The following is a 15415-nucleotide window of genomic DNA, read 5'->3' on the forward strand; positions in this document are numbered from 1 at the left end:
TAATGATGTTCCGAGTCAAATCTGCTAGGCCATGGCAGGAGCTACGGGTTTGCTTAGTGCACTTTTTTTGTGCACTCTGTTTCGATTAACTATGAGATGACCCAACTCATATGTGACTCGTGTCTTTGAATTAAGGTCATCTTGATTTGCTTTGTAATTGAGAATGACAGGAAGAGATTGAGAAATGAAGAAACAGCACATTTTGGGTGTCATGGCTGGAATATGGTTTCAGCAAAGTTGTATTTAATCCCATTTATAATTATGCGTCCATAAGATATTTGCGTACACACGTGGACTCATGGACTAACAAGAATACCTGTCAGACCAATTTTATCGGCCGGCCGATATATCGGGCCGATATTTGCGTTTTTACGCGTAAGGCATCGGCTGATACGCGGCTGCTGCGTTCGCCGTTAGTTTTTTCCTCGCATTATTTACAGACAGGCGTCCACAGGCAGCTCTGTGTTGCTGGAGACGCTGCAGTTCACGTGCAGACCATGCAATGCCCCTCCCCCACTAGCAGAGATGGCTTAAATGTCTTAAATTACAAATCAAGCACTTTATTTCAATGGTTACTTTTCAGGTTTATTGTTTTCTTAAATTATTTAAATGTGTTGACAAAGGACATTTTGTGATGACCTGATTATATCGGTCTTATAATATGTCAGCAAGCAGTGCATCATCAAGGCCGTGTTGTAGATGTTGATGAAAGCCTTTTACCCTTGCACAGTTAACCATATGCAGTGCACCCATCCATATGATGCACATTGCACACATAATTTGGGTGATATGAATGTAAGATGATTGCAGAAGTGACACTGATTTGTGTTTTTGTTTATTATTTTTAAAGAAATGGCAGAGCAGATTCCGAAAACAAATCCAGTGTGGCAGGGTTTACATTTTTCTGATGTAAATTGAGGAAGCAAAAGCAGTATCGGCTCAAGAAAATCAGCAGCCCGTATCGGTCATCGGCTAAGGCTGATGAAAAAAAAAAACGGTATCAGCATCAGCACTAAAGAATTCATATTGGTCGATCCCCAGTCAGTATGTGATTAGTGCAGCTGGATTTCTTTCACACTTTAAACCATAAGTAACAGAAAATGTAGCCAAAACACCTCACAAGGGCCTGGACTCTCTGCTAGCAGTACTTCCAGCAAATTGACGTGTGGATTTGAGTGCTGCAGTTCATGATTCAGGCATGATTAAGGATTTATATTGCATCCTCACACTCCCATTATGCTGTCAACAGCCATTTCCTGTGCCCCACACACAAGCACGCAAACTTATGCAGCTGTGCACAACTTGACAGTGGGAGCGGAAAATGAGAAGCCGCTCTCCTGTGACGGAAAAACAGAATGCATCATTTCCATTTGTATGGAATGGTGCAGTGGCACGGTCAAAGCCGTGTAGCTGAGACGGATCTTTCCACATACAATGAAAGGGCTGCTACATGATCAGTGATTATTCATAGACAATGTGTGCACTCGGCTCTTTGTCATTGTCATGAGAAAAATCGTCTCCACACTTAATAAAAGACACCAAAAGCTGTTTAATTTATATTCCAAGCCTAGTTTACAGATATCCATAAGATGCTTGTCAACGTAAACCATGTGGACATGCCTGCATAGCAAAAACCCATAGAATATTGTTAAGAGGAACTGATAATAATTTAAAATGTACCTTAGTGCTAATTCCTAACCATTTTTAATCTGTTGCACCATTTTCTCAATGTATAATGCTTTCCTTTCGAACAAGTGCAGAGTGAGGGATGCACATAAGTTGGTCTGCATGCTCAATTTGCTAAGCAAGATAAATGCTGTGTCAGCTGTCTCAAACTGTCGGAGCAAGGGATGCAGTGGGGATCAAGCAAGTCACCATTGTAAAATTACTGCAGGGGGCCAACAGCTAACATACAATTCACTGGTTTACTGGCACAAGCTCTACAGATGGCGAGACCTGGGCCACCACATGGAACATTCAATTATATTGGACAAATACATTGTTTCCCCCAAAAATGGTGCTGTGGAAACATGCTGACTCACTGTAGGAATTTTAACTCTTTTGTTACATATAAAACAATGATATTTTAAATTGAAAAAGCATTTTTAGGTCTGAGGGCATTGTAAAACCCAAGTGGTTGGTCCATTATGCCACACAATTTATTCAATTTATCCTTTAATATCCTCTTATAGTATGAAGGACATTGAAACATAATTGACCTTGTCATTATGTCTTGGTGTTTCAGAAGCTACTTGTGTTTTAACAGGTTTTTCATGCGAACAGTAACCATTTGTTATTTGCAGCCAATTTTCCCCAGAAACCAACAAGCTTTTTCTCTCCAACATAGCATGCTGGGTCAAATAGTGACTAAGTGCAAACAACTTCACAGACCATCAATTATCTTCATGTCCATTAGATGTTTTATAATATATCCACTGACAGAGTTATTGCTTGGGATTTGGCCAATACTGATTTAATGCGACTCTCCCCTCAATTCCCAACTTCACTCTCTCATATGTCACTAAAATGAAAACACAAGATGCCAAGTTATTCATTAATGTAATTAAAACGATGGAGTTGACTGTCCTCACAGAAATTGATATTTTCTTTGAAAAAAAAAGAAACAGCCCCCACACCCTCTTATATCTCACTGCGGGGTTAATCGTGGGAGCCAATCAGTATCTGTATAGTATGCAAGATGATTTAAGGCATAACCGCTGCCAACACAATGGATGTTAGACTTTACAGTCTGCATAGCGTGTTAGAAAACATCTGCTGGAGCCACTAAGGCACTTGCACACTGAACATGATAGATAACTCTCTGCATGTTGTGGTTCTGTATTTGTTTTAATAAAAGTAAACACACCTCCTGAATTAATAATTATTGATTAAGACAAATGAGGAATGTGTTTGTTTTCTGTTTTTTCCCCTCGCTGGCCATTGAGTCCACTGCTCTCCACAGTCTCTCACAATACTGGGAGAGTAATTAGGTGATGAGTGATTTAAAAATGCGAATGGGTTCTCACATCTTGTGGAAGCAAACTTAGTAATAAAATAACAAAATATGGAAGAAAGGTTAGATGCCTGAAAAATATTTCTTTGCTAATTAAAATCTTTGATAAATACATTGCTGCAAATGTTAAAGTCTCTACAGCCACTCAAACTGTTTTGCAAGGCCGTATTTGCACATTCAGCTAAATGCTAACATCAGTATGCTCGCATGCTCACAGTGACAATGCCAGTTTAGTTCAGCATGGTAGCATGCTAACATTTGCTACATCCTCTTAAAATAGAAATTTATGCCAATCATAACATCAGACATTTTATTCATATTGGTTATCTTATTTTAGCTTGATAAACTACTACCTGAATTTGTTACACATTACATATATGCACTACAGTATGCACTATATAGCAGAACATATTCCATAGGGACACAAGGTCATAAAATGAGGAGTGTGTAAGTCTGAGCCAGGTAGTCGAGGGGTGCTAATGTTAGTAGCTTTGATGTTAGCTGCACTCAAGAGTCATTTTCTACGCTATTAATTGGGTACTACAAGGTCATCCTTAATGCAGATAATGATCTTGAGAAACTTTTCAAGCTGTCTAAGGCTGCTCGCTAATCAAAACCAAAACAACTTTGGAGTGAGAAAAAGTGATGCGGCATTTTTTGGTGTAATTAGCTGTGTATACATTATTACACTCAGTACAGCAGAGATGAGTGCACTGGCTGCATGAAAGGAAAGGGGGGAAAAAACCTACAAGTTCTCATCGCAAGTTTAATCAGCGTTAAACCCAGCTTTCACATGTGGACCTAATATAGTAAGTTCCATAATAAAACAACGCTACCCATTGCCTTCTGTGATGCCCATCGTCTCCCACAGTCACTTTGGGGGAAAACGCCCGTTTGATACATTTGAAAAGCCTGATATAACCCCGTTTTCCATTAGGGCTTTTTGCGAGCCAAGAGGTACCTCTCTGCACAATGTCAGCAAGCATGAATAATCTCTATACACCCTTTTCCTGTAGCAAACTTTTAGCTATATCAATTATTGAAATGGCTAGTGCTAGGTTTTTTCTTTCTCAGGAGGAAGGGAACTTGTGTGAAGTCGGTTTGCTCTGACTTTTATGCTGCAAGTCTCCTAGAATACTCGTCTGAGTCTGATGATACCATGTTCAAAGTCCCCGGCCGTGAGCCATAAAGATATGTGGCACTGTCATGCACAAAATGCTAAAAGTGATTAAGGCTCAGAGGATGTTGTGGGAGCATTCTGACAGCTGATGGGATGCTTTCTTGCTGGTGAAGTAATAAACACCTCCACATACACACATGAACAGTCACTTACAGTTTTCTTTTCTTTACATACACAGATTTCTGTTAATAGACAAATGATATGCCATGTGACAATCCAAGCCAAAGTATTAGAAACGCCTGTTTGATCAAACTGACCCACCTGCTTCTGAATGTATAGTACATGAAGGTTAATGAAGCAACTCAGTGTCTCACAGTTTTGCCTTCTGTCTTTTTTTTCCTGCGCGGTCGGAGGACTCACCTAGTTGCTGATACTTTCTTGAGGCCCTGCTGGCTCCAGCTTCTGGCATTGGCCTTTATCAGCTTCCCCTGAAAAGACAAAACAAATAAATCAACCTTAATAGTTAAATTTTATTTTATGATAAATGTTGATACACAAACATATAACTTTGACACATCAAGCATTATTTAGTCATCCCAAGTGGGCGGTAAGAGGGTGACTATACAATGAATAAGTCTGAAACATAAAAACCGAACAGATGCCTGGCAGTATATGCTTCCAAGTGACAGGGCTGTCTCTAAGGAGAATGTAGTGTGGTGGTGGTGGTGAATGTTTATTGTACTCAAGAGGATCAAATGAGGGTTGATGGACTGTAAACAAAAAGCTAGAAGAAGAGGCTTCCTAAGGTGTGTTTCATGGAGTTGAGAGAAAATAAGCAACATCCATTTTAGCATTGTGTTTGGCAAATAGCTCAAAGCATTGTCAAATAGTTGGCTCCCTCCTCCTTTGAATATTACTAATAATAAAAGGAAAGAATGCTGATTACAGATAAGATGACAAGAGCAGAAGTCCCCCCCAACTCTGAATAAATGGGGCACTGTTTTCTGAAGTAAATGGAATCATTGCTCAAGGTAACAACCAGCAAATGGAATATGCAAAGTGAAATCCTGAAGAGGGTGGGAGAGGGACAGAAGGCAAAGAAGGTGGGAGACAGACAAAGACAGACTGAGGGAGAGTCTTTAACATCAAGCATCTTTTAATGTCTCAGATGAGCCACAACTGGATCGTGGCAGATGAAGTCAGTGGGTAAAGCAAATTCAAAGACAAAGGCAGTGTGGGATAAATACATGATTGTAGGTAGAAAAGGTTTTGAAATCTCTCTTTCTCCCTGTGCACCTTCCCCCTAGGTGATCTTTACCCATAACAGTACATCTGGCTGAGCTGACGTGTAGTCTGTAAAGCTAGAAGAGTGTGTGTGTGAGCGTAAATGGAGCTTTGTGCCTGGCTTCCTGCCTGCCTTGCTGCTTGCCCAGCCAGGCCTGTACAGAACGCCCCCCTCTCCGCCCTTCCTGCTTCATCTCTCCTTTTCATCTCCCTCTTTACCCATCCATTTTAGCACTAGCCCTAAGGGGCATCCGACACTAACACTCACTCTCTGCTTTCATTCCCTTCCTCCAACTCCCTTCGCTTATGTTGTAAATGGAGGAATATCACAGCTAATCCGTCATGTTTATGAATGACACGGGGCCTAGGGAAAGTTGGGGCGCCTTGCCAGAAGTGGCGTACATCTCTGTTGCATGCCCTTTGCTTGGCTGATCCAATCTGCCCCAGCAGCGATGGCCGTAAAAAATGTCTATGGGGGACGGCAGGCTTGGAGGAAAACTAGGTGGGGTAATTTTGAAGCATAACTCAGAGAATTTCTGACCTGGATCGTGTTTCTCAAAATCTACCCAGAATCTAACCAAAATACCAACAACTGAGCTCCTAAAACAAAAGTACTAAAGGGTGTAGTGGACAGTTAAAAAATCAATCTCAAAAGCATCCTATGATTGTCAACAGTATGGCTACTCCACACTCAGATGTGCATTGTGTCTTTCATGGTGGGAAATGAATGGTAAAAAGTGCTTATTTTTCATAAAACTATTGTGTGATCCACACATTAAATGTCAAAAAAAAAAATGTTAAAAGATATTTTTAAATGTTTAAATGAAATGATTTACCATCATACACCAGAATGTCGACTGAAGAGTTTTACAACTAGTTCTCCAATGTCATTCAGAATGAGGAACGGCTCGAATTGTTCATCTGTGAAGGGTTTTCTGGGGGAAAAAAGGCCTGGTGATTAATAGATTGACTCTACAATGGGTTCCTCATAATCTCAGGCATTAGGCGAGTGTTTTTAATGACAAATAAGCAACATTTCATTAATTATAAAATCTCAAAGGGGATTTATGGAAGAAACAATCAGTGCGGGGCAAAAGGGGAGACAATGCTATTTTTCACCGAGACAGAGTGCCATGAACCTCCGGTTACGAGAGTCTGTGCCTTCACCTTCTTCCTCCTATATTTCGTTCACAGGAGAAGGAACACACTGGATAGTATTTCACAATCCATTCCTATTTTGCTCCTTCAGGCAACAAGGGTAAAATAGAATTTTAGTGGATACTAGCTGGTCCCTTGTTGTCTGCCCTCGGGTATTAGCGGTTTTCTCAAAGAGACTGTATTTGTTCAGCAAATTACTGAACTACTTTTAGAGGTAGCAAGCGAATGAGACTTAATGCCACTTTGTGTTGGAGTGGGCTTGCTCCTCCTAAAACTCTATTATTGTAAATTGGAATTAGCTGTTTGAGCCAACTGTGGCCCATTCACAGTAATATTCATTAGCGTGCACTATACCTGTAGAATCAACTAATTAATTTTACCTCAGCCGAGCTGCACTTTTACTGCTCATTTGTGTTGCACTGAAAAACCCAATTTTTCACTGCACAAAAGGCAGTATACTGGGGCACATTTGCACATTGAACATGCTACTGCTGTTCTAGTTTTGAGTGTAGACAATGTAGTAGTCATTTGAATTTAACAGGTAAACTACTGTACACGACCCTAAAATCACCCTCCCCCATTTCTATAAGACGGTTTAAAAATGACTGACTTCTCTCTGTGAGAACAGGGCCTTGATACACACACACACACACACACACACACACACACACACACACACGCAGATACACATAAACTTAAGGGGCTGCCGCTGACAGAATCCTCTTAGTTACCCACTGCATCAGTGTTATTATGAAGAATGAAATATACATTTGTATCCTAAGTCAAGATAAACGGATCATGGGCTTACATAGCAAAAGTTAACTCTCCAGCACTCCGCTTGATACATCAGGATTAGTTCTGACCTGCGAGTCCTGCACAGAAGCATTTGTAAACCTAAACTCATGAAAGTCATGACTTGCCACTTAACATTTTCTCATATCAGTTTGTCTAATGCTTTAGAACATAAAGAACCATGGCCCCCAACATATAATTGGGGTGTGCTCTCACATTTTAGCTCCTCTAGAGTCTTTTCCAGTCTGCACAATAATAAAAAACCACATCAATCAAGATACACGCCATGTTTTAAAACAATTTGAAGGTTGACTCGGGGTTCACTAGCCTATAAACTCTTAAAAAACAACTAGTATGTGCCTTATTAGATGGAAGTGCTGAGCATTTTGTTGTCCATTATTGGATTACTTAAGCACTATCTACCCAGTGCAGGTGCCAGGAGGCTTATTAGGGAAATCTGGCTCAAATGAAGCTCGAGGGGAAAACCTAATCTTATTTAGACTGGACAACATATGTGCCAAACAGCACTGGGATGTATCAATGAAATAAATACAGGCTTTGGACTCTCTGAGGGCAATTAGGGATCATTCAGACATCTCAATCCGTCATTTCTTCTTTTTGCTCAGCAATGATCCACATTCGTTTTATACTCCCAACGCTTGTCTGACTTGTTGCCCTTTAAATGAATGGCTATACCCCCCACTCACAAATGACGGTTTACACCCTTACTGTTAAGTGTCCTCACTTTCACTTGTACCTTACTGTAACTATTCCAAGTATTCTACCCGAGGCAGTGCTAAAACGGCCATATGCTGACAACAATGTCCTGGCATGTGTTCAATAAGCATTAACAAAAAGGGTTATATCTAATCCAGGTCTAGGTCTACGTACTGTGGCTCTTTAACTGCTTTACTGTCCTGTGTAAAGCAGTAGCATACGTAGAAACTAAGTTAAGATTAGAAAAAATATGATATCTTTACTAGAAGTACATTACATTAATATAATGAAATGTCTGTGTGTTTTTTCAGTGAAAATAGGAACTAAAAAAGTCCAAGCTTATATAAAGCATCAGGATGCCCTAGTCCCATGGTTCCATGGTCAGAAATTGATGTGGGCACGAGTTTCACCTCTGCTAAAGTTTATGGGCAGAATGATGGATGGAGTGTTGAGGAAAGCAACACTGTGAGTCCAACTTTGAGATAGTTTAACCAAGCTGCAGGTAGCTGATAAAGCAAAGGGTGGGCTCAGAGTTAGAATCTGTCAATCATTAGGTGCTAGATAGTAAAAGTACACCGTTTTACCACAGAGTTAAGTGTACCTTGTAAGTAGAGCAAGGAAATCAACAACCATGTGGGTGAAAGTGGTTAACATTAGAGAGTGAAGGAGAAAAATGGAACAGATGCCGTCATAGAATTGGCACAAAATGGAATTGCTGTCTGCCTTTGTTAATCAAGAGCTCTTACGTTTGGTTGAGTAATTTTGTTTGTGTGAAAACAAAAAGCATAATTAACAGTCCCCTCTCCCATGCCAAAGGGGGGAAAAAATGAATACGTCAGTTGAACAGGAGCCGAACAGAACATTTTGTTGAAGAAGATTCAGGTCGTCTCTGAACGGATGTATTAACTAGGCTTTCAACAATATTTTAGAGAACTGTACATACATTATAATGGACAATGTTGCCCTGTTAATGTGTTCCAAATCAACAACCTTATTTTGAATAAAATGCTCTAAGACTCTTGGTTAAAGGACATTTATGTATGTGCGTGTCAAGATTTTATTAACAATGATGTTACTGTACTTCTACAAGTCTTTCATCCTTATTATCTTTAACTGTGTGCATGGAATTATTTTCTTCATTAATTACCTTTTACTAGTTTATAAAACAAGTCCTAACTCAACCTAGGTCAGCTCTTGGATTAGCAAGTCATGAAACAAGCCAATTCCAAATAATGTCATTGTAAGCATTGTGCTGTGTGACTAACATGAGTAGCAACCTAACCCTGCTACATTCTCCTATCTTCTTTCTCACAATTCTTTTGGATTTTTGAGCGTGGAAAGAGCTTTAATCAGTGTCCCTCAACTTCAAATGATATGCTATGGTGTGGTGGGAAAAAAATGACTTTGGCTCAGGCTGCCGAGAAACATAAGCACTGCTGCTGTCGCACTCCATGGGTAAAGTTTTGTGGCTCGTCTTTTTGTTCTGGCTGAAATCTTATCTGGGGAGGGGTAGCGAGAATGAGATGGAGTCCTAAACTGGGCAACGATAATCGATAGGGCAAAGGAAAATCAAGTGTAAAATGTACGAGTGTGATACTTAAGACACCTGCGCTAAATTCCCACACTTTCATAATCCATCGTCTTTGGCGAGGAGGGATCCCCAAACAACAAAGTGTCTTGACACACACTCTTCTCAACAATGCTGCCACAACAAGTCACCTGTGACAGCCTCTTTGAGGAGATTGTATCCACTCAAATACGTCCAAAAAATATATCTTATTATGGCCTGCAGGGATTTTTCCTGAAGAATAACCTCAACCGCTGGGTTAAAAGTTGTGTTCCGCTTGGGAAGAAAATGGTCGGACCGAATCCAATCCTTGTGCAGCAACCACAAAACTAAAGCCAAAATGTGACCGGAAAGGTTTATGTTTTTATGGCTTCACTTGGAAAGTCCTGTGCAACAAAGGCTTATTTTCTTCTCAGATTCCTTTGTACTTATTTGGTCATTTTAGAGCCAAATGTGATTTCAGTGACATATAACACATCTCACTTAATAAGACTTAAGGATCAGATTTACACGCAGTTTTCTCAACATTTGATTTGCTTTTGTGTTTATACACAATGACGAATGTTGCATTGCATTTTGACATTATAACTCACTATTTGCATGCAAATCAACATTACAGATACAATTTCAAACCTACCTCATTTGGTTTTCTGGAGACACATTGTCCCACAGCTGTCAAAATCTGAGCAGATACCAAACTCAAGCAGAAATCCTGGCCCTAGTTTTAGGGTCTGTCTTTAATGAATTCCACTTCATAGATGTAACTTCATTAGCCCTGTAATATCTTATAAACATCACCTCAGACTGCACGTATACACTAGGGCCTCGCTGTAGCAATAACTGAGCAAACACGTAAACAGTAACAGAGCACGTTTTGAATGGTGCATTTATCTGTTGAGACTCAATTAGGCTTATTTAATTAGTCTAAACAAGAAAGAAATTACTTGATTTTGTCACTTAAGCCATTACACCACAGCAGGTAAGACTTTGAACAGAGGGTGTGAGTGGGTGTGTGTGTTTATTGGTAACGACTGCAGTATATGACCACAAATTGTGCTGTCTTTATGCTGCACTCAAGCAACATTTCCACTGATTTCACACAAGGAAAATGTGATTTCACTTATGCTCATATTTTGTATGAGTAATCAATAGATATAATCTGCTAATGGGTTGAGTTTATGTCCAGTGGCCTTATGTCATCTGCAGAAATCTGCTCACTGAGGTACTTTTTGAGCCAATGTCCTTTTTATACTCTTCCCATGCTTGGCACCCCACACTCACATGGCCTGATAGCCTGGCAGTGGCTAATGTGTGCAAATTGTCATTGGGAGTCTTTTTATATCAAGCGCCAGTGCTCAGCACTTCTTTAGAAGGTGACTTCAGCATTTCTCTCCCTTCCATCTCATTTAGTGTGTAGATCCATTGTTGAATATACAGTATGGGTCTGTAAAGCAGAAACTGCCCTTGTCTTAGGCTGTCCTTGAGATTGCAGCTCTCAGCGAGGTAGAATAAGGAAGCAGAGAAAGCCTGTAAAAAACCCTTTTTTCTGTTTTTTTTTTCACCTCTCAGCTTTGACTTTCATACATTGTGCAGGGTAGCTTGGGGCTGTGTGTTCAAGTCACACAGCATATAGTATATTATCCCCAAAACAGACATTCAAAAACAAGTGCACTACAAGCAAATCAAAGTTGTCCAATTTCCACTCCTATCAGGATGCAGCTCAGGGTTCCTAAAGGGGTAATGAAGTAGCTCCTCGCTGATAATTTATGTAACCACAAGTCGAAAACCAACCTCTTGACGGTTAGTGGAACTGCGAACATAGCACATGGGGAAAAACTACTAGCCGCTTGGCCCCTGGTTGATTAATTATTTCATTATTTACTTTGAACACATTGTCAATAAACCAACTTCTCCAAAAACGTACGACACACCGGCTGTGGCTCAAATTACATTGTGATTAATCTGATTTCATTTTGGTCTCTTTGCCTTGTAAGGGAAATGCTGCAGCAGCCCCGTTGACGTGAGTTGTTAATCACAGCACAAGCTAGCAAATGTGTTAAATTTCCCTCCTTTTATTTATTATCACAATGCTAATTCTCTTTCGGAAGTAAATGAGGGTATAGACGAGAGTTGCAAGGAGCTTGAAAACATCAAGGTACTCATGTTTATTATTCTCTTTTTTTGTATCTTAACTCCAGATCCTACACAAGAAATGTTTTGAAATACCTCACGGTTGATGTCATGACATTGTGGCCATTCTAGATGAGCATGAGTGCACAAAGCAGCTGTAAAATACATTTCTGGGCTGAGCAAGAATGCATTGAAAAGGCCAGAAACCTTGGTAACAGATCATTAATTTTAAATGTGCTGCCTGGAGTCATATCAGCTGCCTGCACTGGAGTTACGGGCTAACAGCATGTAACACATGCATTCTATAGGACAGCGAAGATGGGTTTGGTGAAAGTGTCCTTTGTACACTTGACCCAGCCTCATTTTTATGTTTTCACAATTTCAGTGAGCCACACTATTGTTAATCAGTACTGTAAATCAGACCGATATTACTATGGTTTTACTGTTGTTACAGGATCCTGATTTTGAAAAGTTATCACGTTGACTTCGGCTACACTGTTTATAATTTAAAATGAGTGTTGTCACCCTTTTTCTCCTTAGAGCTGAATAACCAGGGACATTGCATACTGCAGCATAACAATCCTCACTTCTTAAAGGACAGCTCAAGTATGATCTCTTAAGCACTTTGTTTTAGAATACATTGCAATTTCACAGGAGTTGCTTTTTAGTTTGTATGGATTGTCACATTCAATTACTATATCCAACATGCATCCATGGTCCTAGGCTTGCTTCTGACTATTGTGTTTGATCAGGTATACTTTTGACTCGCCGTAGAATTGACTAATTGTCTGTTCAACCTTGAACAGGCTGAAGGGAGCTTGGAGCTACCTTGTAGAATTCATTCCTTTCCCCCCTCCTCCCCGTCTTTCTCCATTTGAATGAGCACCTTTGAAAGTGTAGTTTCTTTTCAGATTTGACTATTCCCTCATTCCTTGATAGTTGTTAACGCGGTGCTTTTGGAACAGATACAGTGTTATGACAAATCTTCTTGCTTGTGTGTTTCTTCTGGAGAATGCACGGTGTCACTAAATTTGACATTCTTTAAATCTATGTGTTGATAGCAAATGCAAAAAAGAACACGAGAATATGAATTCCTTCTTATGTGAATAATGATCACAGTACATAGGTTAGTGCAGGTTACTGTGGTGATGTCATTGTAAATCAGAAATAGAGCTTATACTGTAGCTAATAGAGCGCTGGGAGCCTATCACATTAACACCTAACATTAACAGAATACACCATCCATAACCATACAATCACAGTTAATGACCGCAAAGCAGATAGGAACAGCGGCAAAAACAACACGTTTACAAGAAAAATGGGACATTCTGGGAATTTCTTAATATTTAATCTTCAAATTGATTCTGTCCTCCAGCTTAACTTTCTGCTTTAACAATGATGTTAACTAAATATGGCCACTGTGTGACTGAGGTGAATTGAGTGGTTATGTGGTTATTGTTTTAATGAGCAGCACATCAATTTTGTGTTAACAACAAGCAAACAGTGGCAGACACCTACAAACTTTTAACAAGAGTAAGCCGGGGCTCTCTCATTACCTTAATGGATACTGAAAGGAAAAAGGATAATGTATATATATATTGCACACCATGTCAAGGACTTACAGTGATAAACCATATAAGGATGCATGGGCCAAGATGCTCAGTATAACTAACAGTGCACTACTGCCAAGGCGTTGTGTTGAAAGTATGCATTATATAGGATAGGAATTCATAAATGCAGTTTGAGAAGACTAAAGAGAATGCTGATTTGTGATTGGCCATTTTAAAATGTCCCATCACTGTCAAAACACGTCAGTTCAGGCAGGGACAAAGAGTTGCATCGGAAAGTTTTGCAGTTCAGTCTGAACACTCATTTGTAATAGTCTATTTCTGAGAAGATTTATCCGTTGAGGTGGCTTCTCATGCCAGATACCCAAAAGCATTGTTGGAAGGCGGCCATGATTGTCGTTTGGCTGTGTGCAGGCTACGACATCTCAAAGCTGTTTCTAGACTGATGTCTCCTCATGAAAATTTAATGAATAATGTATTTCCAAAAAGGTGCCGTTTTACGAGAGCAGAGGAAGACACTAATTAGCCATATCACAGCAGGGAAAGGAAGACTTAAAAAGGTGCACATAAACCTCATTGGCATTCAGAATAGCAGGTCTTGTTTTGCAGATTTACACTTGGCTAACTTTGTGGGGAGGCATACGGTGAGCTCATGGCGTATGGAAAATTTCACTCTGCGCCCTCTCAAAGATCCTCACTTGCTGCAAGCAGAAAATACTTCCTGTTCAGAGCTGTGAGCTTCAGACAAAGCTGCTCCAGGCTTTGATTGTCTTTGTTTTGCTAAAAGAACATGTTTTGGGGCAAAGAGCATATATCAAACGGCAGCAAGATGTAGCCCGCCCTTGTTCAGCCGGTAAGTTGAGACACCGGCAGGAACAAGACAGCTTTTTCAACACAGCAAAGACACCTGCCATCATCAAAGAACTTCAAAGAAATACGTTTTAGGTGACTCCTGGCTGTAGCTTTATAGTTAACGAACAGACATAATTGTCATCTATCTTCTCATCTAGAGCAAGAAAGCAAATGTGTCTATTTGCTTAAATACTCCTAAACTACCATTTTCAATTATTTGATATGCCTGAACTGTGCTGTTGTCCATTTTCACTTTTTGTTCATTTTGTGTCCTTGTCAATATGAACTGTGGGTAGATGCCATGGCTTAAGAAATAATTGCTTTATGGACTCAGTACTGTTACAAAAACTATAACATTTGACCAAAGACTGTAGATAGATAGATAGATATTCTCATGCTATTGCTGTGCAGTCTTATGACTATAATTTCCACTGGCTCTCCCTCCTCATTAGCTCTGCACAGGGTTTAAGGAGGACCACAGACGATGTGAATCTGACCTCTGCTACAATGTCTCTCATCTTCTTCCAGAGGACCAGCTGCCCCCTGGTTTTCCCACCATAGACATGGGCCCACAGTTGAAAGTGGTTGAGCGAACACGCACTGCCACCATGCTCTGTGCCGCCAGCGGCAACCCCGACCCAGACATCTCCTGGTTTAAAGACTTCCTCCCTGTCAACACCACCAACAACAATGGACGCATTAAACAGCTCAGATCAGGTAGGTTTCCTCTGCTGAAAACTTAATTACAAATAAGGGAGTCTTGAGAATCTGATCTGCTCCCCATGTTGTCTGCGCTGTCTCCTCTGCTCTTTCATCCTCTTCTTCCTCCCATAATTTAACTTCTCATTTGGCTTTTAATTTTGTAGGTAATGGCATTGTTTCTACTACTTCCTGTCCTCTACTCTCTGTACGCCCCGGTGTGTGCTGTCTGTATGTGTGTCTCCCTTTGTCTTCCAGTGTTGTCATGGGCTATTGGGATTGTTCCCCCTCTGTGTTTGGCTTCTGCCCTAACTTCTGCCCTCATTGCTCACTGCTGTGACTTTTTACAATTAATTATTTTGCAGTTTTGTGTTGATTTCCTTTTCACTGCATTGGTGCAGTATTTTTTGGATCCATTCTCTTATTTTATGTCATTTTCTTTTTTGATCAATTAATATTCAACATTCGGCTTCATTCAGAATCTGCTAAGGAGTGCATATGATTTTAAATAGGAA

General features: G+C 40.1%; 1 protein-coding gene across 4 annotated transcripts in view; it reads left to right on the top strand.

Moving 5' to 3' along the window:
- Nucleotides 1–15415, top strand: part of ptprda (protein tyrosine phosphatase receptor type Da) — a 132328-nt gene that overhangs the window by 64880 nt on the left and 52033 nt on the right. For all 4 annotated transcript variants that reach the window (XM_078275547.1, XM_078275549.1, XM_078275548.1 and 1 more), the window contains exon 5: nt 14730–14918. In XM_078275547.1, the coding sequence (XP_078131673.1) occupies nt 14730–14918 (189 nt within the window). The remainder of the gene's footprint in view (nt 1–14729; nt 14919–15415) is intronic.

The sequence above is a fragment of the Sander vitreus genome, chromosome 19, assembly GCF_031162955.1.
Source record: "Sander vitreus isolate 19-12246 chromosome 19, sanVit1, whole genome shotgun sequence".
Lineage (NCBI taxonomy): Eukaryota > Metazoa > Chordata > Actinopteri > Perciformes > Percidae > Sander > Sander vitreus.